This window comes from Protopterus annectens, chromosome 11.part0, assembly GCF_019279795.1.
Source record: "Protopterus annectens isolate FY-2018-M chromosome 11.part0, PAN1.0, whole genome shotgun sequence".
NCBI lineage: Eukaryota > Metazoa > Chordata > Ceratodontiformes > Protopteridae > Protopterus > Protopterus annectens.
In genome coordinates this window covers 1,109,823,273-1,109,846,999 of record NC_056745.1, presented here as the reverse complement: position 1 = coordinate 1,109,846,999, position 23,727 = coordinate 1,109,823,273, and the positions used below count along the sequence as shown (strand labels likewise).

At 38.0% G+C, this 23,727-nt stretch overlaps 1 protein-coding gene across 1 annotated transcript in view; it reads right to left on the bottom strand.

The window, feature by feature from the left end:
• LOC122815715 (differentially expressed in FDCP 6 homolog) overlaps nt 1-23,727 on the bottom strand; it is a 762,040-nt gene that overhangs the window by 151,371 nt on the left and 586,942 nt on the right. Inside the window, exon 7 of the mRNA XM_044088463.1 lies at nt 12,252-12,442. Within this exon, the coding sequence (XP_043944398.1) occupies nt 12,252-12,442 (191 nt within the window). The remainder of the gene's footprint in view (nt 1-12,251; nt 12,443-23,727) is intronic.

The following is a 23,727-nucleotide window of genomic DNA, read 5'->3' as shown; positions in this document are numbered from 1 at the left end:
CCTGCAGTGCTTCCACAGACAACCCAGCAGGTCTAACATGAAATTGGCACCTCTGTCAGTCAGTACTTCATTTGGGAAACATACCCTGCTGCAAATCTCTAACAAAGCATTTGCCACCTTTTCTGTCTCAATGGAGGATAATGCCACTGCCTCAGGTTATCTGCTAGTATAATCTACTACTACTAGGATATATTTCTTCCCTGTGGAACTTGGGGTACTTAGAGGCCCCACAATATCTATAGCTACCCTCTGAAATGGCTACTCAATCACAGGCAAAGGCATCAAAGGAGTTTTGACCTTGTCTTCTGCCTTGCCTACATTTTGGCACTGCTCACAGGTCCTGTAGTATCCTGTTACATCTCTGAAGATCACAGGCCAATAAAAGTTCCACATAATATGTCTCTTCCTGTACTTTTCATGCCCATATGACCTGCAAATGGAATATCATGGCTATGGCCAGAAGTGCCAGATAGTAGGCTCTGGGCACTATCAACTGCTGTATTTTCTCACCCTCTAGCCCTCCCTCACGGGTCCCCTCTCTATACAGTAACCCTTTGTCCCAGTATACAGATTCACCCTTCCGTTGAAAATCAGGTATCTCACTAGCTACCTCTCTCAGGCCTTCTAATGTAGGATCTGCAAGCTGAGCCTGTCTCAACTCTCTTGGTAACTCTTCCCAGCTCCCCTTTCACAAGAAGTCTAGTATCCTCAGACAGTGGTGCCTCACTGTCAGCCTGGGTACTACTACTCACCTCTGCCCTTGCAGTCACTTGGTCCAAGGGAACATCAGTACCTACAAGCAGCTGTGGCTCATCTTCAGTCTCACTGTTACAGGGTAGCTCTCTCCCTGAAGCAACCACCTCACCAGTCCTGGCTGCAAGTGTGCCGTCTGTCTGGTTCCCCCTCAGGCTACTAGACTCACATGCTTGTCTCCAAGCCTGACTGCGTGTCACTGCATGCACACCAGGTACTGTATTATCAAAATCATTCCCTATCAGGACATCTGCAGAGATATCCTCAAATGCACCTACTTGCTGGCTTCCTTTTCCACCCTCCCAGTCAAGATAAACCCTAGCCAAAGGTATTTGGAATGGGGTCCCTTCTAAAGCTCTGACTGGAGTAGCTGTCCAAGCAAGTAGTGCTCCTCTTTAACCATTGCAGGCTTCACAATGGTTAGGTCAGAAGCTGTGTCTCCCTCAGCAGTGGCCTCTTTTCCCTCTATTAAGATAGGATATAACCTCTTGTGGTAGTTGGGTACTCTTGTTGTCTTGAGACAACATACTGCTGGCATTTTGTCATTCCAACTTACTGGCTCTCCCACCTTTTGTTCCCCACCTTGCCCCCACTGGTTGCATCTAAAGCATTTAACCCTTGGCCCTGGATGTGTTCCTGGACTAGTGGCTTACCCTGCTACTGGTGGACTCTGTTGGAGTGGTCTAGGCTGCCCACCATGGGTTCCATTAGACCCATGAGCAGCACTGCATATCCCTTTCCTGTGCAGTGATGGCCTGCTTTCTAGGTATAGGTCTCCCTTTCCCCAACTCATTTGCTGTGCTACATTCTCTATCTGCTAACCAGATTCTCATGCCCTCAGACATGAAACAATAAAACATTGACAAAACAATGCAGAAGGCTCCATAGTTTTAGACATCATGTCTCCTTGCTGCACTGAAACTAACTTTTATAGTACAATTATAAAATAATTTAATTTCAACTATTTTCTTGAAGTTTTGCAAGTTAACTCTCTATGTTCTAGTTCCCACTGTTAAAACATATACATTTACACAGGTACAATAGTTTATATACATTTCTGTTCTTTCACAGTAGGGTACACTGTGGACTCATCCTTAAACTCAGTACTTTACACACACATTTCTGTACCAGCAACTTGATATACAGACAACATATAATTCTAATATAGTGGTAACACAAGCATTTGCTTACTGCTGATATTCACAAATGACATATAATTATTTACAAAATTTCAGATAGCTGGGATGGCAGTATCTCCTTCTGTTACACTTCTATATAAATCATATGAATATTCACAAATGGCATAGAATTATTTACAATATTCCAGACAGCTGGGCTGGCAGTATTTCCTTTTGTGACAGGTATCATGAGGAGAATGCTGTCACAAATGTGAAGCATCGATCCCACTTTCTCTTCAAACTACCATAAGCACTGGTACTCTTATCATAGTCCCAGTATTACTATGCATGCTCATGAAGCCCCCATGTGCCAGCATGCCCCGTCCAGGCACAGATGGCAGGCAATGCCTCATCCTTTCTCTTCCTGTCAGCCTGCACAAGCAGGTGCTCAAGATACTAAACAAACTCTGGTTACCTGGGTCATAGACAAGTCTTTATCATTCATGGAAATGTCTTAAATGTTTTAGACTAAAAAAAAACGCATTTGAAACTATTAATTACAGCAATATTAGTTTATTTCTTAACAAAACTGGATTCTCGGTACAATATATAATACTACCTTTATAAAACAATTCTTTCGTAGTACTTAAATCAAGTCCATATACTTCTTCAGTCCACTTCCATCAGTACAAGATACATGATAAAAATGTTGCTGGCTGTCCTCCATTCTTTCTACATTACTCAATGAATTATTAGCACAAAGTATTAGAAAAAAAGATAGAATAGTGATATGAGCCTATGCATGGGAATACAAATGATTATTTATTTACAGATGATATCCATCAATTTGAACTATTTTTTCAAATATCTTCTTATCTGTTGTTAAATCCCAATTTTAATTACTAAGCAATCTTTATTGTTAACCTTTGCTTTCATTAGATTATAGCCATAAATTTTAAGTAGGAGGAATATTAATGAAGCATTGAGACAGTGATAATTTTTTGAGAAGAGTCATAAAAAGAAGAGTGGGAGTTTAATGTGCTTCAGTTATTCAAAAGGAGAAGATTGTATGACCTATAGAAGGTAGCAATTTTGATAAACTAGTATTTGAGCTGCTTTCTTGGATGGTGTGTGAAAAGAAGGTTTTATGGAGTGTGCCCTCAATGAGTTAGTGTTTGGGAAAAAAAAAGGAAAAAAAGATATAGTAAGCCTTTGAATATATTCAGGTCTGAAAATAGAAACAAGTCATCTCTGATTTAAATAATACTGCTTATGTTTTTAAAAGAGGGGTCAGTCACTGAATATGTGGGTGTATAAATGGATGAAAGGGGAAATGTAGGTCTAACCAGTACAGTTACCAGAACTGTTTGGGGAAGTGGCAGTTTACATAAAGCCAGGAATAGAATAAAACAGATATTTGTGTAAAGATCTTTACTATTAGGAGAAGAAAGCCAGGAATAGAATAAAATAGATATTTGTGTAAAGATCTTTGCTATTATATACATGTTGCAGACTATGCAAATCTGAATAAGTTAAAGAAAAAAATTGTTACGTGATTAAAAGGTCAGTGATTTTTAAAATGTTTAATGGGATCAGCAGATATAGAAACACAGTTATTGAAACTTGTTAAGGGAAAAAAGTGTCATGGGCTAGTTTTAAAAAGGTTAATATCACACTATTTGTACTGGATATGATGGCATTCTGTTTATATGCTGAATGCATGCAACAGCAAGTGAAATTCTCAAGCTAGATTCAGAGTTTTAGAAACTAAAAGAATTTATGGATCCACCAACTAATTCACGTGAAAATTACATCTCAAAGGGACTTTTGTAAGTTCCTCTAATGTAAAGTCAAGTTCAGTTATATAATTGGTGGCAGCATACCTCTCAACTTCTTAGTCTTAGAAATCTGGACAGACAAAAATAAAGGTGGGGGGGGTCAAAGGCCCAAAAATAAGGACAGATTTTAAACATTGTTCTTATAAACTTAGTTGATAAAAAGGTTTTGTGCTAATGTACATTTTCTGAAGTACATGGTCTGAAACTCAAATGCCTGTCATTATTTTGTGACTTCTATTCTCAGTGATTACCGCCCCATAAGCTTAACAAGTCTAGTCTGCAAAGCTATGGAGAGGATCATAATGGAGCTCATAAACAAAGATATAGGGGACTTGCAGACATTGGACCCGACCCAGTTTGGCTTTGTCAAGGGAAGATCATGCCTTTTGAACTTGGTCGACTTCTTCGAAATAGTCACCAAGGCCATTGATGAGGGAAAGGCAGTCCATACAGCCTACCTTGACCTTGCAAAGGCTTTCGACACAATACCCCACTCGGGTATTGTAGAAAAACTTACCAGCTTAAATGTAAACCCATATGTCACAAGATGGGTTGCAAACTGGCTTAAGGACAGAACCCACAGGGTTAGAGTTGCTGGCGCTGTGTCAGACTCCAAGCCGGTCACAAGTGGTGTCCCACAGGGCTCGGTCCTTGGCCCCTATTGTTTGGCATCTACTTCTCAGAAGTACAGGCCAACATGGGAGGACTTTGGCTGACAAAGTTTGCAGATGACTGCAAACTGGGCCATAGTGGAAAGTGCATCGGACACTGATATCCTTCAGAAGGGACTCATGGAAACAGATAGCTGGTGCCAGAGCCATGGCCTGAAGTTAAACGCCAAAAATGTATAGTCATACCCTTCGGGAAAAACAAGGTAACCCTAAGCTACCATATAGGTGGCAATCCACTAAGCACAGAAGAGGTTATCAGGGACCTGGGGACCCAGGTTGACAGTGGCCTTTCTTTGACACTCACATTGCTAAAGTGGTTAGAAAGACCTTCTACATTGCCCACCTGATCATGAAGGGATTCACATCCAGATCTAGTGAGGTCATTGTTCCCTGTACTCTTCACTTATCAGACCAATGATCGAGTACAATGCCCCATTCGGGATGTATCTCACCCGACATCTGCAGCAATTGGAGAGACCCCAAAAGTTCCTCACCAAAAGGATAAAGGGACTCCAAAATCTGTCATATGCTGCCAGATTGAAGAAACTCCAGCTCTATTCAGTCGCATACCGTCTGCTCAGAGGTGACATGTGCCTGACATACAAGGCCATGTCCAACCCGGAATTAATGGACATGCTCCACCTCAAAAAATCCAAACCCACCAAAACCACTAGAGCAAGCGACTTAAACCTTAGCACGGATATAAATAGGACGTGCTGGAGGGATAGATTTATCACTCAGAGACTCCCTATGCTGTGGAATAAAATCCCGGTCCATGTGAGGCAGAGCACCTCGCTGACTCTGTTCAAGAGAAATCTAGACCTGTGGATGGGAGATCGAGGGTTTACCCGGAATCATCTCTGGGTCACTGCTGGACAGAGGCACAACAAACTAATGGGCACAGTATTTTTTCATATAAGGGGTGGCGTAAGCCACAATAATTTGGGCTAGGCTTATAAATGCCTTAGGGCAGATAGCCTAGTATAAACCTATGAACCTATGAACCTATGATTTGCCAGAACACCACAAATGTCATGAGAAATAGAGCAAAAATATCAGTCAACTGTCTGGACAGTCTGTGAAAATCTGCACAGTTGAGAGGTATGGGGAGGGGTGGAGAGCAAAATCCCTTACATGGGAGGTGTAAGAGCTGCCTCACCTCAGGAGCAAAACCGTCTTAGACTTTTGCTGCATTCAGGAAAGACAAGCCCACCTCACTCTGCCACTGCAGTGCTCTCAGTTTAGAGGGTTGGGTTGTTGCATTGCCACATGCAGGTTTGTCCTAATTTCATGACAAAAAGCATGAATGTAGAAAGCAAAAATGTATGTGACAGTAAGATAAAAGGTAAAGTTATACACAGAACTGTATTAGAGCCTTGTTTTATTGATACACACAAGTAAAACTGAAACGTAAAATGGAGAACTACAGTTACAATGTTGTCCTTTACTGGGAAATACTGTTAGCACCAATATATATTTGAATCTGTATGACTGTTTTGCTGCATGTTGTAACTAACTGTATAAATTCTACTGTGACTAGTGGTTACCTTTTTAATTTCTTCAGTTTGCTGGAGTTGCCATTCCTTCTCCTCCTGTAACTGTTTCAACTGGCTTAGTTCACCTTCTTTCTCCAGTTTCTTCTTTTCATTCTGTTGTCGCTGTTCCCTGCGCTTCATTTTGAGATCTTTGTGTAGTGAAGTCTTCCCTTCTACCAGCAGTCGCACAGCGGTTTGAATGCCTGTGGAAATAAATATTAAACCTGTGGTATCAGACTCTTCCATTTTGAAAACTGCATAACATTTCCAGAAAGGCACAGACCCACCACACATACCTGGAACATAGTTCAAAAGACTAACATTTGTATTAATTATTCATCTGCTTTAGGATTTCGTCTGTCCTGAAATCCTTTGGATTGTGATACATTTTGTGAGGCAGCCAAATCATGCTGCCTCTACAGGGACTGTGACATTCTTATATCACTTTTATTTTATTTACTTATTCAGTTTATTTTGTTTTTGTTTTTTTCTTTACTGGGTTTATCTGACTGGGTTTAGTCAAAAAAAAAAAAAAAAACTTTTCAGTGGTCATTTTCTAATTAGATTACATTCATGTGAAAGAGTTTTCTAATTCCTTTAATGGTTTAAGGACTCACTACAGAATTATTTCTTTAACATGACAGTTACATATACATGTTTAGCACTGTTTATTTAGAGATATGTGTTTGACAGAGTTTAATTTCCTTTATTTAGGTATACATTGAATTATTTCAATGTCCAGTTTCTAATGCTTTCATTGATGCTTTTGCCACTGTTTCCTTAGCTTTGGAAAGGAACTAAGAAACATGACTTTTATAAGGGCCTCAGTGTTATTACAGCTCTAGTTTTGGCCCCAAAGTTCTCTAATACTGGCTTCACTGAGGATAGCAGTGGTACTGCCCTCTTCCTTACCTTATCAAAAGCCTTTAATATGATCAGCCTTACCATTTTGGTCCACATGCTGATGGTGTAGTAACTATTTGTTGGGAAGACAAAATCATTTCAATGATAGGCTACTCCAAGCTTGTATGTATCTGAAAAATACATATCCTATTGATCTATCCATGGCCTGGTTTTGTTTATGATCTCCGCCAATTAAATATGGAGCCACAGTTGTAACCTTACCTATGTGCAGTATCATTCTTTGTGAAGGAGACTTATGTGCTAAGAACACCAGTAAATGAGTTTCAAAAGCTGGAAGGTTGGCTACATTGTGTGACCTACTACTTAATACCATTAAATCTACAGCCATGCTGTTTATCAAGAGAGGATTCAGTTCCCTGCAAGCTACTATGAATCAACTCAAGTAGTAAGAGTTATTTTCCATTGTAGACTTCACTAAGTTCCTGGTGGTCATTTTAAATAACTTGATTCTTTTTGACTTTAAAGTTGCAACAGCTATGAAAAAAATCACAAGATGCCTGTGTCACAATATCACAGCAGGTAGTGTCTTTCACCATAATCTTTGGTCACTCTGCCTAATGATGCTCTGTTTCATCATTTTTTATGTGGTGCCATCCTAAATACTATTTTGCCATTGCTTTCTATAGACAAGAAGAAAAAGGCCTGTCACACAGCAGCTAAATATGTCTCCTTGGTTAACCAGAGACAATATCACTGCTTCACTCTAAAAGACACTCTTGATTGGTCAGAGTTATCCAGTTAGCTAAAGCAGTTTTATATATAGGAGGTCATTGTTCCACTGTATTCAGCATTCATTAGACCTGTTAGTGAGTACAATGCCCCATTTGGTATGTACCTAACAAGGCATGTCTAACATTTGGAACGTCCAAAGAGATTCCTCAATAAAAGAATACAGGGTATAAATGACATGTCTTATGCAGACTGCCTCAAAGTCCTGTCCTTGTATTATGTCTGCTGCAGGCTTTTGAGGGAGATCTATGCATGGCATACAAGGCATCATCATACCCCACTGTGATGGATGTTCAAAAAAAAAGGGGTTACAAAAAGGAACCCTTTTTTTTGAACAGGTATTTTCCCCTTCCTTAAAAGGCTTTTTAAAAGACTTTTTTAAAAACTCCCCCAATTTTTCCTTTAAAAAATTTTAAAACTTTTTTTTTTTCCCGGAAAAACCCCTTTTAAAAACCAAGGCCAATTTTTGGGAAAAAAAGGGGGGGGGGGGGGGGGGGGGGGGGGGGGGGGGACCGGGTTGTTCGCTGTTGGGGGGGGGGAAAAAAAAAAAAAAAAAAAAAAAAAAAAAAAAAAAAAAAAAAAAAAAAAAAAAAAAAAAATTTTTTTGGGAAATTAAATCTTTTTAAAAAAAAACCCAAAATATAGACAAATATAGACAATCAAATATGGACATTATACTAGTTACTAGGCGTCTAGAGAATAAGTTACAGAAGCTGAAAAATGTACAATGGCAAAAACAGCATATGGAAGCCTGTTTAAGCTTCCGACTAGTGCCTAGAGGCTTGAGAATACTGAAGATGCCCACATTTGGCAATGCATATCCGGAATTGTTATCAAAATGGCAGAAACTGAATCTTGACACAAGCTTTGGCTATATTAAATTACTAATTGAGCAATATGTCCTTGTTGAGCAAACATTAACAGATGAAATTGACGCTATTGAAAATGAATTGGGGCAGTTACTCAATGCTGATGAACTTGTAGTTCTATATAGTGATCTGAAGAATATGGCTTTCTCTCTTGATACGAAAGCGATGCAAGACAAGAAGAGAAAGCTAGAAAGAGATTTTACGGATTTCCATAAAGGCAACATCTTCTCCTGGCTGAGAGAGAGGACTAACACCCATTTTCGCAATACTGAAACAGAGAATTCCTCTAAGCATTCATTGTCAGCACGCAGAGACATGACCAAAGGGACTACAAATACCACCAGTCAAGTGCCTGTGCCTACTTTCGTCTCAGAGTCTGATACGGCGATCGATGGAAGTCATGTGAATACGTCCTCTAGTGTTATGAGGAAAGTTACAAATAAACAAGATAGGAAATGAGAAGTTGTCATTGAGGCAATGGTACATTCCAACCAGGAAGGAATAGCTTTGCAGTCCCTTGACTCAAACCATTCTGTTAACACGCACAATAAAGACGTGCGCAGGAAAATACCAAGAATGGTATCTGGTAATACTTCTATGGAAGGAGATGTTTTTGTTGAGAGCCAAGGCTTTCCTTCTTTTCCCCTTCCCTTCAAGCAGTTCGAGAGGAAAGCATGGTCGCCTCCAAACCAAATAAGGAAACGGAAAAACACCGAAGAGACATACGAGCAACAAAAGAGAGCCTTGAAACCGGTCTACAGAACTTAGTTGTAAACATTTTGAGGTATGAATTAAATGAACATGAGCTCTCAGTTTTAAACAAAGGGCTTAATTTCATACCATCAGGTTACACTGATGTTACTGATATAATTGTTGACATTAAGATGTTTACAAGAAATTTAGCCTTAAAGATGATGTTTGCACAGGACAATACGAAGGCTTCAGGCACTAATGAAGTTAACATTTGCAAAAAGCCTTCTGTTTTTGTCCCACATTTACATCCACTTTTAGATATGTTTGAACGCGCATGTGAAAATGACCTCATAAATTTATATAATCAAAGTAATCTTAAATCTGATTTCTTTAACATGAGTAATAATGAAAGGAAAGCTACTTTTGATTTACAAAATAATGCTGACATCATTATACGACAAGCTGATAAGGGAGGAGCTATTATAGTTATGGATAGGGAAATGTATGATCACAAAATGGAAAGTTTGTTAACAGATGAATCTACTTATAGAAAGTTGAATGCTAGTTCACTTAATAAAATAATTAAAGATACACATAGCCATTTGTATGATCTTTTGCTAAGCAATGTGATTGATATGGACTTATATAAGTATTTTCTAGTTGAGACACCCCTAGTTCCCACCTTTAGGGGTCTTCCCAAGATTCACAAAGATCCATATGACCCTCCCTTAAGACCTATAGTCTCTAGTAGAGGTTGGCTCACTGAGTCAATGTCCATTTATTTGGACAAACAATTTAAACCTATCATGACTAATATCAGTTCAATACTAAAGGATACCAAACATTCCTTAGAGAATCTTGCAAGTTGCAGTTTGGCGAGACCAATAATGAATGATGATATTTTGGTGACATTAGATGTAAAGTCCCTATTTACCTCAATACCAAACAATGTAGGGATAGAATATGTTAGACTACTCCTTTTAGAGAAAGGCATCCAAAATAATAAAATCATTAAATGGATGTTAATTTTAGATATGGTTTTGACTAACAATGTCTTGTTATATGAAAAGACATATTATTTACAAGAAAAAGGAGTAGCTATGGGGACGCCCTGCGCTAACTCATATGCAAATTTGGTACTTGCATATTGGGAGAACACATACGTTCTTAACAATGGGCCATTTAGTGAACATATTAAATTTTATGGCCATTTTGTAGACGATGTGTTTATGATTTGGGATGGGACAGCGAGTGATTTACAAGGCTTTGTCACATACATTAATGGCACCACTGATTTTTTAAGTTTTGGTTGTGTCCATTCTCTCTATACATTAGATTTTCTGGATGTTAAATTAACCAAAGGAAGAGATGGTTTAGAAACAGCAATGTATAGGAAACCTTGCTGGAAAAATAACTTATTACATCACAATAGTATGCATCCCAGACACATTTATCCCAATATTATGAGAAATCAGATGTGCAGGGCATCTAGATTAACAACTAAGGATACAGAATATGATGAACAAAGACAGATACTAGCTAATGACTTCCTCATTAGAGGATATAAGGATAGTGAGATTCAGGAGAGCCTTAGATACAGCAATACATGTAGAACAGCAGGAGGCATTCCATTTTCACATAGAAAGGCAGACTTTATACATAGAGGTCAATCTTCTGCCAATACTAGCAAAAATAGACTGACTATTCCTTTCACTAATAGGAATACACATATTAGGCAGATACTTGAGAATAATTGGAAATTTCTCAAAATGGATGATAAAATAAGATCTTTAATAGACGACAGACCTAGTATTACATATAGGAATATGAAGTAATTGAAAAGAATTCTCTGTTATGAGAAAACGAATAATGATCCAGTCAAGTCTCAGAAATCAGGTACTTTTGCATGTCGCTCATGCAATCAATGTTCACACATTGCGAATGATGACAGTTTTGTTCATCCAGTGACAGGACGTCTTTATACCTTTAGGTTCTATGCAGACTGTAAATGTAGGAATATGGTCTATCTAGCACAGTGCCAGTCTTGCCCACATTTTTATGTGGGCAAAACAAATAGAAGTTTGCGTGAGTGCATTAGAGAACATTTGTATGCTATAAACAAGGAGAATACCAGCAATGCTTTAGCACGACATGTCTTGGAAAATGACCTTACACATATTTTTAAGTTCAGGGTATTGGAATTAATAAGTACATCTGATAGATTAGGCAATATTAAAAATCGTACTGAAGAGAAAGAAAACAAATGGATTCTTAGATTGCAAGCACATAAAACTTATGGGTTGAATGAAAAGATCACATTGAAACCATTTTTGGCATCCAGACCCTATAGACATTAATATATTACAAGAAGTTTAAGCATGAATAAATACATTTTATATGTATCATTTTATGACAGGTTGATTGTTGCTGAACAAACATGGCAATATATATGTATATGTTTTTTATATATATTTTTATTCACCATATATATCTATATAGATATATTCTTGTATATATATTTTTATAGGTGTATATTTATGATATATATATATATATATATATATATGTGTATATTTTTTAATATAGTTCAGACTTAGAGTAATATATAATCAAGTATATACAAAATGGTTTAAAGTAGTTGCACAGTATATACTTGTATTAGAACTTTAAATTTTAAATATCAATTGTCATTTTAATTGGTTAATTAATTATTTAATTGAAGAACATCATACTATATAAAGTTTAGACCTCAACACTGATTTATTGTAGTCTGATGAAACGTTTGGTAGAACGTGAAAGCGCTTACTTTTGGATCTGTTTTTTCATTAAAAACTCTGAAGTGAAGACTGGAGTTAAGGTGATTATTGCAGCCTTTGGATGTACCCTTTGTTGCTGTTTTTTATTTACGTAAGATAAAAGGTAAAGTTATACACAGAACTGTACTAGTGCCTTGTTTTATTGATACACACAAGTAAAACTGAAACGTAAAATGGAGAACTACAGTTACAATGTTGTCCTTTACTGGGAAATACTGTTAGCACCAATATATATTTGAATCTGTATGACTGTTTTGCTGCATGTTGTAACTAACTGTATAAATTCTACTGTGACTAGTGGTTACCTTTTTAATTTCTTCAGTTTGCTGGAGTTGCCATTCCTTCTCCTCCTGTAACTGTTTCAACTGGCTTAGTTCACCTTCTTTCTCCAGTTTCTTCTTTTCATTCTGTTGTCGCTGTTCCCTGCGCTTCATTTTGAGATCTTTGTGTAGTGAAGTCTTCCCTTCTACCAGCAGTCGCACAGCGGTTTGAATGCCTGTGAAAATAAAGATTAAACCTGTGGTATCAGACTCTTCCATTTTGAAAACTGCATAACATTTCCAGAAAGGCACAGACCCACCACACATGCCTGGAACATAGTTCAAAAGACTAACATTTGTATTTATTATTCATCTGCTTTAGGATTTTGTCTGTCCTGAAATCCTTTGGATTGTGATACATTTTGTGAGGCAGCAAAATCATGCTGCCTCTACAGGGACTGTGACATTCTTATATCACTTTTATTTTATTTACTTATTCAGTTTATTTTGTTTTTGTTTTTTTTCTTTACTGGGTTTATCTGACTGGGTTTAGTCAAAAAAAACCAAAAAACTTTTCAGTGGTCATTTTCTAATTAGATTACATTCATGTGAAAGAGTTTTCTAATTCCTTCAATGGTTTAAGGACTCACTACAGAATTATTTCTTTAACATGACATTTACATATACATGTTTAGCACTGTTTATTTAGAGATATGTGTTTGACAGAGTTTAATTTCCTTTATTTAGGTATACATTGAATTATTTCAATGTCCAGTTTCTAATGCTTTCATTAATGCTTTTGCCACTGTTTCCTTAGCTTTGGAAAGGAACTAAGAAACATGACTTTTATAAGGGCCTCAGTGTTAGTACAGCTCTAGTTTTGGCCCCAAAGTTCTCTAATACTGGCTTCACTGGGGATAGCAGTGGTACTGCCCTCTTCCTTACCTTATCAAAAGCCTTTAATATGATCAGCCTTACCATTTTGGTCCACATGCTGATGGTGTAGTAACTATTTGTTGGGAAGACAAAATCAATTCAATGATAGGCTACTCCAAGCTTGTATGTATCTGAAAAATACATATCCTATTGATCTATCCATGGCCTGGTTTTGTTTATGATCTCCGCCAATTAAATATGGAGCCACAGTTGTAACCTTACCTATGTGCAGTATCATTCTTTGTGAAGGAGACTTATGTGCTAAGAACACCAGTAAATGAGTTTCAAAAGCTGGAAGGTTGGCTACATTGTGTGACCTACTACTTAATACCACTAAATCTAAAGCCATGCTGCTTATCAAGAGAGGATTCAGTCCCCTGCAAGCTACTATGAATCAACTCAAGTAGTAAGAGTTATTTTCCATTGTAGACTTCACTAAGTTCCTGGTGGTCATTTTAAATAACTTGATTCTTTTTGACTTTAAAGTTGCAACAGCTATGAAAAAAATCACAAGATGCCTGTGTCACAATATCACAGCAGGTAGTGTCTTTCATCATAATCTTGGGGCACTCTGCCTAACGATGCTCTGCTTCATCATTTTTTATGTGGTGCCATCCTAAATACTATTCTGCCATTGCCTTCTATAGACAAGAAGAAAAAGGCCCGTCACACAGCAGCTAAATTTGTCTCCTTGGTTAAACAGAGACAATATCACTGCTTCACTCTAAAAGACACTCTTGATTGGTCAGAGTTATCCAGTTAGCTAAAGCAGTTTTATATATAGGAGGTCATTGTTCCACTGTATTCAGCATTCATTCGACCTGTTAGTGAGTACAATGCCCCATTTGGTATGTACCTAACAAGGCATGTCTAACATTTGGAACGTCCAAAGAGATTCCTCAATAAAAGAATACAGGGTATAAATGACATGTCTTATGCAGACTGCCTCAAAGTCCTGTCCCTGTATTATGTCTGCTGCAGGCTTTTGAGGGAGATCTATGCATGGCATACAAGGCATCATCAGACCCCACTGTGATGGACCTCCTGCATATCCACAAAATAAACAGCACCATAATTAACTGTTTTAAAGACTTAAACCTTTCATGTGATATAAACAGAATTTGCTAGAGATAGGTATGTATCCCAGAAACTGCTCCTTCTCTGGAACAGGCTCCCTATCCATGTGAAGCAGAATTCCTCACTAACCAAATTCAAGTGTAACTTGGACAACTGGATGGGGAACAGGAAATTCACTGTTGGTTTGGCACCTATGACTCTACAGATACAGGCTGATTATAAATAGTTCATTTCCCAGGTTCCTGCTTGCAATGTATTTTCTGATGAAGTCAGGTCAAACAACAGACGAAAGCTTCCTTTACATTATTTTTATTATATGTGGTCACTAACTAAAGGATTAATTTTATTGAATCTCTGGTTCCTGTTTTCCACAAATTTTGGCTGGTTTGGAAGCTTTACTTGGTTTGTGGTTTCCAGTTTTGGAGTACCTTTGTCAAGTGAATTATTAATAAATATTTAATATACCCAATAAAATCCAATACATGTTACCATATTAAATGCTTAAAAACTTTAAAACATTTAAATAATATGTTATTATTGAATTGTAAACTATTAATTAAACACACTGAATAGTTCCCCATAGGAAATCCACCAGTTCAGCATTACAGCTTAGCTGTTCTCATTTTAAGCACTGGCATTATAGAAATATAGTCATTCAAGTGTGGGGGTGCTTGCACCTAAACAGAGCTGCCATAATAGTTCATTATACCATAATTTAGTGTGCCAGGAACCACCAATGGGAATAATAGAAGCTATTTCCAAAATACCAAATATAAATATATGAAATGAAGAACTCAATTAATGTTTTAGTAAGGTATTATTAAAATTGTTCCTATTCAAATCATAAATATGTTAAAAAATCCATTTTGTTAATGGTTGCGCAGTTTTTTCAACATAAAAACTTGAGACAGCTTGTACACTTCACTACATATATTAAACCTGAAGTTGAACATCTTCCATGGTGTTATCTCTCTAAATTAAACTGCCACCCTCAAATATATAGGAACATTGTTCAGAGTGCCAACATTTAGAAGGACCCTTTTCATTTTTGGTACCCTACCATCTAATTTCTTCAATTTCTCCTCCAACCTTTGAAAGTTTTTCAACATTTTATACACAAAACTAGGTCCTTCCCCTATGAAAATATATTTGCTCTCATTATCTGCTTTATTTACTCTTATTATCTGGATCTACAGAGTCATAAACACACATTATACAATGAACCCCCCCATTAATATTCCAAAATGTGCATGCTGATTGGTCAGCGTGCACGTTGTAAATCAGACTTATACTAATGGAAAAAGGTCCGGTCACCAGGACTTTTTCCATTAGTATGTCTTTTTTTTACAGCAATGGAGAACGCAAGATCTCCATTGCTGTTTAGACACCGTCTCGCTATGTTAAAGGAGTTTAACATAGCGAGACAGCTTTAAAAAAAGCAACGGAGATTCTCTGTTGCTTTATTCAAAGCTGTCTCGCTATGTTAAACTCCTTAAACATAATGAGACAGTTTGTAAAAAGCAACGGAGATCTTGCTTTCTCTGTTGCTTCCACCCACAGCTCTGATGTACTGCATAAGCATACGCATGTGCAATACATCAGAACTGACGCAGAATACCAGACAGCTGCGGAAGGGCAGCAAGGAGGCATTATACAATGCCATTATTTAAGAAAAGTAAGTATTTTTTTTCTTAAATAATGTCATTGTATAATAGCAATAACCCACTTCTGGGTGTGGGTAATGCTGGATTTACCCACGGTTGTCTCTGTCTGGCTACTTGGGCTTCGCCCTCGTGATCAAACCACACCAACTGTGGGTAAATTCAGCATTACCCACACCCAGGCGTGGGTTATTGCTATATTAAACAACGAGTAGTTACCTGAGAAATAGAAGATACAAAACCAGACAAAGCAGAGTTTTGATCTCAGGAAGGAACTGCAGATAAAACATTCCTCCATACTTTCACAATTAATAAGGATAAACTTTAACACACAAGTCTGACAATTAAAAATTCTAAAAAATAAAGTTGCAGAAGCATACACATTTTTCCCCATCAGTGTTCTACAACCCTTGTCAGAAGGAGAAGGATTAGAATTAACACAATACTTGGCAACAGATGGATTCACTAAATCTGTAGCTACTGGGACAGATCTGGGATGAGTGTATAAATATTTGAAAGACTAAGAAACTTTGTACATTCTATCTGCCTTCTTAAGTGCAGCAAGCTGGTTATCAGGGAACCTGCAGGCTGTGAAAAACACATCCTCCAATGCTGGCAGCACTGGGGGATGGGAGAAGGTTCTGGCAATACCATGTGTAACATTTCATGGTATTTTCTGAGGGACTGAAAAACCTTTGTGTTTTCCCACTGAAAACACTGGCACATTCTGAAAATAGTCTTACAGAAAGAGAATCCTTGACAGGGGGATTCAGATAACATGGTCTCCTCTGAGTCTGAATTAGAAATCTGAGAAAAAAACTTATATCTGTCACACCACTTTCCTCTCCAGATTAAAAATTCTTGAACTGCTTCAGGAAAAGAGGAATCCCTTTTTATCTTACCAAAAACCTTCTGATAAGAAAGGTCAGTAACCTGTACAAGACCTTGAGCCAGGCTTAATAAACTCATCCTGTCCAGTAGAACTGGAGTACAAGAAGTTACATGTTTAATTTTCTGTATCTTTTTGTCAGGAAAGTTAGGACAAACAAGATTTTTAATGTCATCAACAGCCTCCCCAGAAATGAGCACAACAAACTGGTTAAACAGGGGTACCTTCCCTTCACCTTCTCCCAACAATGACACTGACAAAAGTGACTCTCCTTTGCCAGCTTGAGGAGACCACAACATCTGCAGTGGAGGTGGCTATAACTCCCAGTGCACACTGGCTGTATGTGGAACACCAGAAGGATCCAGGAAAAAGATGAGTGGTCTGAGGAACCAGCTTTGGCTTTAGCAGAGTCACCCACCTGAGGCTGTAACAAACTGCTAGTCTGTTGTGGCAACAGCTGTTTAGTTCACTTTTTTCTTTTTGTGGCTGGAACAACGGCTGACCATGGGATCAGTAGTTTGCTTCATGGTCAAGCCAAAAATGGTGCCTCTTTCCCAGGGAAACTAATTAGCACAGACCAGTAAAAATTCAAAAATAGCATAAAGTCACTTTTCCTAGATATAAACACAGTAAAAAAAATGTTTAATACACTTTACCAGCCCCCAAAAGTAATTTATACAAAGTTTCTTTGCAGAAAAAAATGGTTTACAATGTTTAAATCAACTTTTAAACTACCAAACACAAGTGTGCTTCCACTTAAAAGTACAGCAAAGTCAAAAATACACGTTCCTAGCTTAAAACATACTTTCCCCCACACAGGAAATAAAATTAAACCATTAAATATAATATATGGAAGTTTTTTTTCCCCAAAGGGAACCTAGCTGCCCAGAAATGGAATATCACAAGCTGACCATTGATCCTCTGAAGCCTGGAGATAAGTGCTCTCTTCTGCATCAGGAAAGCTCTGAAGGGCTTGATGCCCTAACCAGTGTTTTAAGTCAGCTCAGCTTGAGCTGATTAATATTTAGAGTGGATAGAAGGTCACTGAAGCTTTGGAAGCTGGCCATAAGATATTACATTTTTTACAGCAAGAAACAGAGTTAATGGAGGAATATTTTTTAGGTGAATGTCCATTGGTACTGTTTTAAGTGAGGAATGTAACAGATCTTGAGGAAGTGCCATGAAGGCGAGGTGGAAGGGAGATTATTGTATCATGATTGCAAAGTAAGCAGTGAGGGAGTGAGAATAATTAACTCTTTACTGGATAATCCCAGACATGTATGTTTGCCAGGCATGCCCCTCCAACATTATACGGGCTTGTCCATGTATCCCATTTTCAACAGCCAGAAAACAAGACCCCTGTGAACCATGGACTGGGACCCAGGACAAATCATTGTTAGCACTGGTCAGTCACAGTCCCTAACCTGGAAGAGTGACATGGAATGACACCAGTGTGTCTGTCACTCCCATCCTCACCCTTGAACTACTGAGCTGAGCAGCAAGTCTTCTTGTTTGCCACCAGAAATCACAAAGGAAGCAACTGCAATAAACTGCACTGGCTGCAATATTTCATCCTCCCCAGGTGGGCCTATCAGCAGCCCAGGCCCATTTCCAACTTCATTTTGCCAGTGGCACAGATAGATATCCTGCCTTTGTGCCAATAGGAAGACCCAATGAATAAGCACAAATTTGTGCAGAACTAATTAAACTCTTATCTTCATTATCACTGAGTGCATTTAAGTCTGTGATATAGAAAGTGTCATTATGTTAGGAGATACTCTTGGTCTTTTATAGATTCATACATTTCTACAAAGATAACAGTTGGAAAGACATCAAGAAGCTTAGCCAAATTGTCCACATGGTGATAAGGGTAGACTAGTTCCTTCTGGACAGAAGATCATTCGCATTAATACCAGACATGAATTTGAGGTTACACATGCAATCATGAAAGCTGACCTTGACGACAGTCAGAAAGATACTTTCATGCATAAACAGAAGCGATTTAATGGTAGGGAATCTACTAGGTAAAAAACCTGTCTCATCAGCAGGTATTATTAATCTTCCAATGAAGGTTTAGTTCTTTGAATTGGGTGTTTGTTAGACTATTTGTTCTTTGAAGCTGGAGAAGGTCAAAGACTACATTGCATGATAAGTTAATCATGGTCTTTCTCAAGAACCTATATGAAATGGAGTACTGGGAGAGCAATTTTTATCTGTCACCATAGCTTAAGTGCCATAAGTCAGAAACTTTTTAGTTAAGAATCATTGAGACCTTTCACATTGCAGAAGGTACTGAAGAGGTAGATTTCAAAGGAGGTATTGTATTCAATGAAAGGCTAATAAAACAGGAGCACAAGGGAACAAGGACATTGTCTGACCAAGATGAGATACCCTGAGAGAGAAGTTGTGTGAGGCACATGGACTTACTAACCATAGCTTTCACACAAGAACAAATGAGAGATCTTTGTCTATGCAGGTATCCAGGCACCTAATAATAGCCAGTTTTGAGGGCAGTCCCATTTATGTAACTAAAGGAGAGGGCAGCACCTTTCTGAAGGTAACTATGTTGAACTACTTACTATTTTGGGTGAATGGCTAACACACTGGGTGCTGGTCTGATCAGGACACTGTTTGACAATATGGGAATCATGGGGAAGTTTACAGTTGTCTAAGACCCTGAATGCCTGATTTCACTTCTGAGAACTTAATGGCAGCTAACTGGGGATCTGAGATTGTATCCTGTAGAAATAACATTTCTGTGGCTAGAGGATATGACCATTTTTAAAAAGAAAGATCTTCTGGTAAGGCAGTTTGCTATCAGTGGACAACACAAGCTTGACATTGAGACTTGAGAGTTTGTCTATAGTACCTGCATGGGAAATGGTGTCAAAGGTTTTGGCAAGATCAAGGTAGGCATTATGGACAGAATTACTTTTTTCTAAAGCTTCCATTATATTGTCAAAGAAATGGACTGGACATGACTGTCCTTTAATAAACCTTAAGTGATTAGGATGAAGCATTTGGAGGTTGTCTATGCCATTGTTAATTATTGCAGTAATAATGCATTCCATGGTTTTACAGATATTTTAACAAGATTAATAAGCCTATAGTTTCCGAGGTCTGTTGGGCAGCCACACTTGTGGAGAGGCACTATAGTGGCTGTACTCCAAAGTTCAGATGTACAGCCTGTATAGAGACTAAGGTTACAAAGATTCGGGAGAATCCAAAAAACACACAGAAACAATGCTGTAAAAACACCCAAGGAAAGCAGGAAGCCAAGTTAGAGCCACAAATCTGTTTATTTAGCGCTTTCATCCACAAATAATACTGGACTTCATCAGAATAACATCCTCACTCATTCCATGAATTTTATATAGTAAAATACAATTAAAAGCCCCTCCCTCCCCAACAAGCTCCAAAAATTAAACAAGCACAAGCAAATTCCATTTCAATTAAAGAAGCTGCCCTACCTAAATACCTTATGTTTTTAAACAAACAACCCAATGTCAGACAATCATGCAAAACATTACATATAAAAGTACAAATAATATGATATAAAAACAACTATCTATGACCACCATGCATTTAAACATTTAACTTAAAACCACTCATTTTAAAAAATATGCTGCTTTTAATTTCAGGAAGCTACATAATGACAGAGCTTCATTAAGACATGGACTAGCTGTGGCATTAAGTTTTAACTGCCATTTAAGATCCATAAATTCAAGGAACTCATCACAAGGACCCCCTCTTTCACCAAGATCTACTTGTCTAATCTGTAAATAAAATAGTCCTGAAATGTGGTAGGAGTTTTACAGATGAGGGGGCTTGTAGTAATGGTGAATGTTACATCCAGGTGATACGATTTACCCATGGAGGACATGACATATGGGAGGTTACAGGGGGGATCAATCTGTTAAAGAAAAGGCCAAGGTTTGTACCCCACAAACATTGTCTAAAAAAAGCATTACAGTAGATGAAAAAAAGCTCTTTGTAGGATGCAAAAGACATGTGAAAAGAGGTGCATTCCATCCCTTTCAAAGCTGGATGATCTGTTGACTATCTAATCCCAGGCTGTAATACTGGATCAACCCCCTCCCCCAGAATGTCATCCATTAACAAGACAGTCGTTATAGCCAATTATTTTACATATAAACTTGGGCATCATTCTTGATGAGGGAGAATACTCTTCAACAATGCTGCTTTACCCACCGTCAAGACAAAGTTGGTGAACCTGATAGCATCTCCCTGCATGTCCTTTATGACGGAGTGCTTGAAGTCATTCACCCTCACACGGGCATACAAGGTTGTACTCAAAGGATGATAAAGGATCATGATGGCTTTTGTAATGTCCTTGATCCTAGCAATAGTGAGACTACAGATTGCAACCTTCTCCTTACCCAGTCAGGTTTGATAGTATCAGTGTGTCTGACAATGGAATTGCCTGTAACGATGGCTTTATGATTTGAAGCAGGCCAGTATAACTTTAATAGCTCAGACTTAATGCCTTGGTGATTCCCTGTAGGGGTATGTGAAAGTGTAAGTGTGGGTGTAGGTACCATTGTACCCCTAGATCATTGAGATTTTTTAGGTGCGTAACTGGGAGGCTTAAGCAAGGATTTTTTTGACTACATCAGCATAAGCAAGTGTAGTGGCATGTTGCTGTTTACTGACAGTGTTTGATGTAGCAAGATGTACCTCCAGTTTGAGTAGGGAACTACATCTTACACAGACTGAGTTGGAAATATCTATAAGGGATTGTTTCCAAATATTAGGCAGTTCCTACACTGCCTCAGTGTGCCTAATGTTAATAGTCTACACAAGCGAGAGATAAGAGCAGGTTTTGACTCCATGATGATAGCTATTAAACTTTTTGCCATATATTAGGGTACTGTTAGGGTTTAAATTAACATACTGCATTAAAGAACTGGTATTGAGATAAAGTGAGATATGAGAGAGTCGGAGGTGAGGGAATGAGTTAATGGCACAGTCTGGGACACAAATAAATACCCAATAAATACAAAGAAAACCAATGAGCAATGGACTGAGGTAAGGCTAATAATACAACTGTCTGGTAGTAACAATACTAATTATGCTAATTGGGTATAAATATGCTAACAGAGCAGAGATTAGCAAGACTAGCAACAGAAGTGAAATCAGCAACGAGAAAACTAGCAAAAACAGTCCTACTCAAGATATAGATACTTATCAGCAGGAAAAGATGTTTAAGAGGAAGCACAAAAAAACAGTCTAAAACAAAGCCAACATGACACCAACAAGAGAGTAGAAGACAAGAAAAGCTTACATTGTTGCTGGCAGTTGTGTGAAGTGAAGCAAATATGGAACATATAAAGTATTATCTAATCAGGTACATCTGGACAGTCGTGTCAACAGTGAGATAATTGCCACTTTGTAAGCTGCTGCTAGATTCAGTGAAATGCAGTTGGCGTAGGACTGAGCAGCAGGTGAAGAGCATTTTATTAGATGGGAATTTAGATGTTGCACAGCAAGACAAAGTGCAGCTCGGGGGCATCTCTCTACCTTTATAATGATGCAATGCAGGAGAGAGATCATTCAGTTAAAGGAATTGAGGAGGGAGAAAAGCATGTTTTTGATTTTATATGGCAAGGAATTAAAATGCCAGAAACTGAAGTATTTGTCTACAGATAATGGATTATAAGATGTGCATCCCAAAAAATGTAGGACAAAAAATTATTTACTGGTATACTGTCTGTGGCAAATAAGGTCAGGGTTGTGTGTTCATGTCATGTATTACAAAGACTGGAAAAAGAGAATAGAGTTTAATGTACTGAATATGGTTTCAAACTAAGGTTAATGGATAAGTTGTATAAGGAGTGTGGTGTTATTTGATGACAATGCTTGTATTCTTTTTGTGTGCTTTGATTTTATTTTGCTAAAATATTTTGTTTGTAAACTTATTTCTGAATTAGAGTAGTGGTAAAGTTTTTGTGAATTTTAGTAAGTTTATGGCATTGAGATGGAAATGTATTATATGTTTCTTGTTCAATAACTATTTAATACAGTCACTTCTGTCTTTTAAAAAATATAAAAGAGCTCTTCAGCATTCTCTTAATGGAAGGGACCTCAGTGTTAAGCCTTATCTGAAAGATGCTACCTCAGGAGTACAGCACCCCCTAATGTAATACTGCTGTGTCAGTATATTGCTACATGAGTTGAAGTATCAGGTGCGGGAATAGAACCTATAACCATCTGATCTTTCACCATCAAAAGTGAATGCACAACATACAAAGCCACTGATGCTGCCTGTGGTCAAGTAACAATGTCTTACTGAAAATTCCATAGATAATAATGAAAATTCCATAGATAATAATGAACATTCCATAGATAATAATGAAAATTCCATAGATAATAATGAAAATTCCATAGATAATAATGCAAGGATTTGTTTGCATCTACTTGTGGTCAGGTCCCAAGGGAAGGAAAGGAAATGGGATTGCAGGCCAGAAGTGAAGATGCTATTAGAGCTTCAGGTGGTAGTTACGGATGGAGAGGGGAGATGCATGGATGTGGGCTCACTGCAGTGTGTGGCATGAGTTGAGAGTTATGGTGATGTACACTTTTCTTTATTTTATTTAAAAGGATGGTTTCCTTCACAGCAACAGATTCTCAGGTAGAAGCACAAGCTCTGGGGTATTTTCTCATTCTGCATCATTGTGAAAAGGGTGCGAGCTTGGAGGAGGTTAATGTATGGGAGGTTACTGTTTGTTTTGCTTCTATAAAACAGTCACACTTGTGGTTTTATCAGGAAGGTTCTCTATTTCAGTGACATGGCACTGGTGGTTGTGTGAAGAAACCCCAAAGGAACAGTCACATGGCTGACAGCAGTGGATTATGGTTTCTTCATATGGAAATCTACAGGTAGTCGGGCATGTGTGGAGGTGGGAATGAACAGCTTGTGACTAGGGAATGTTTTTTA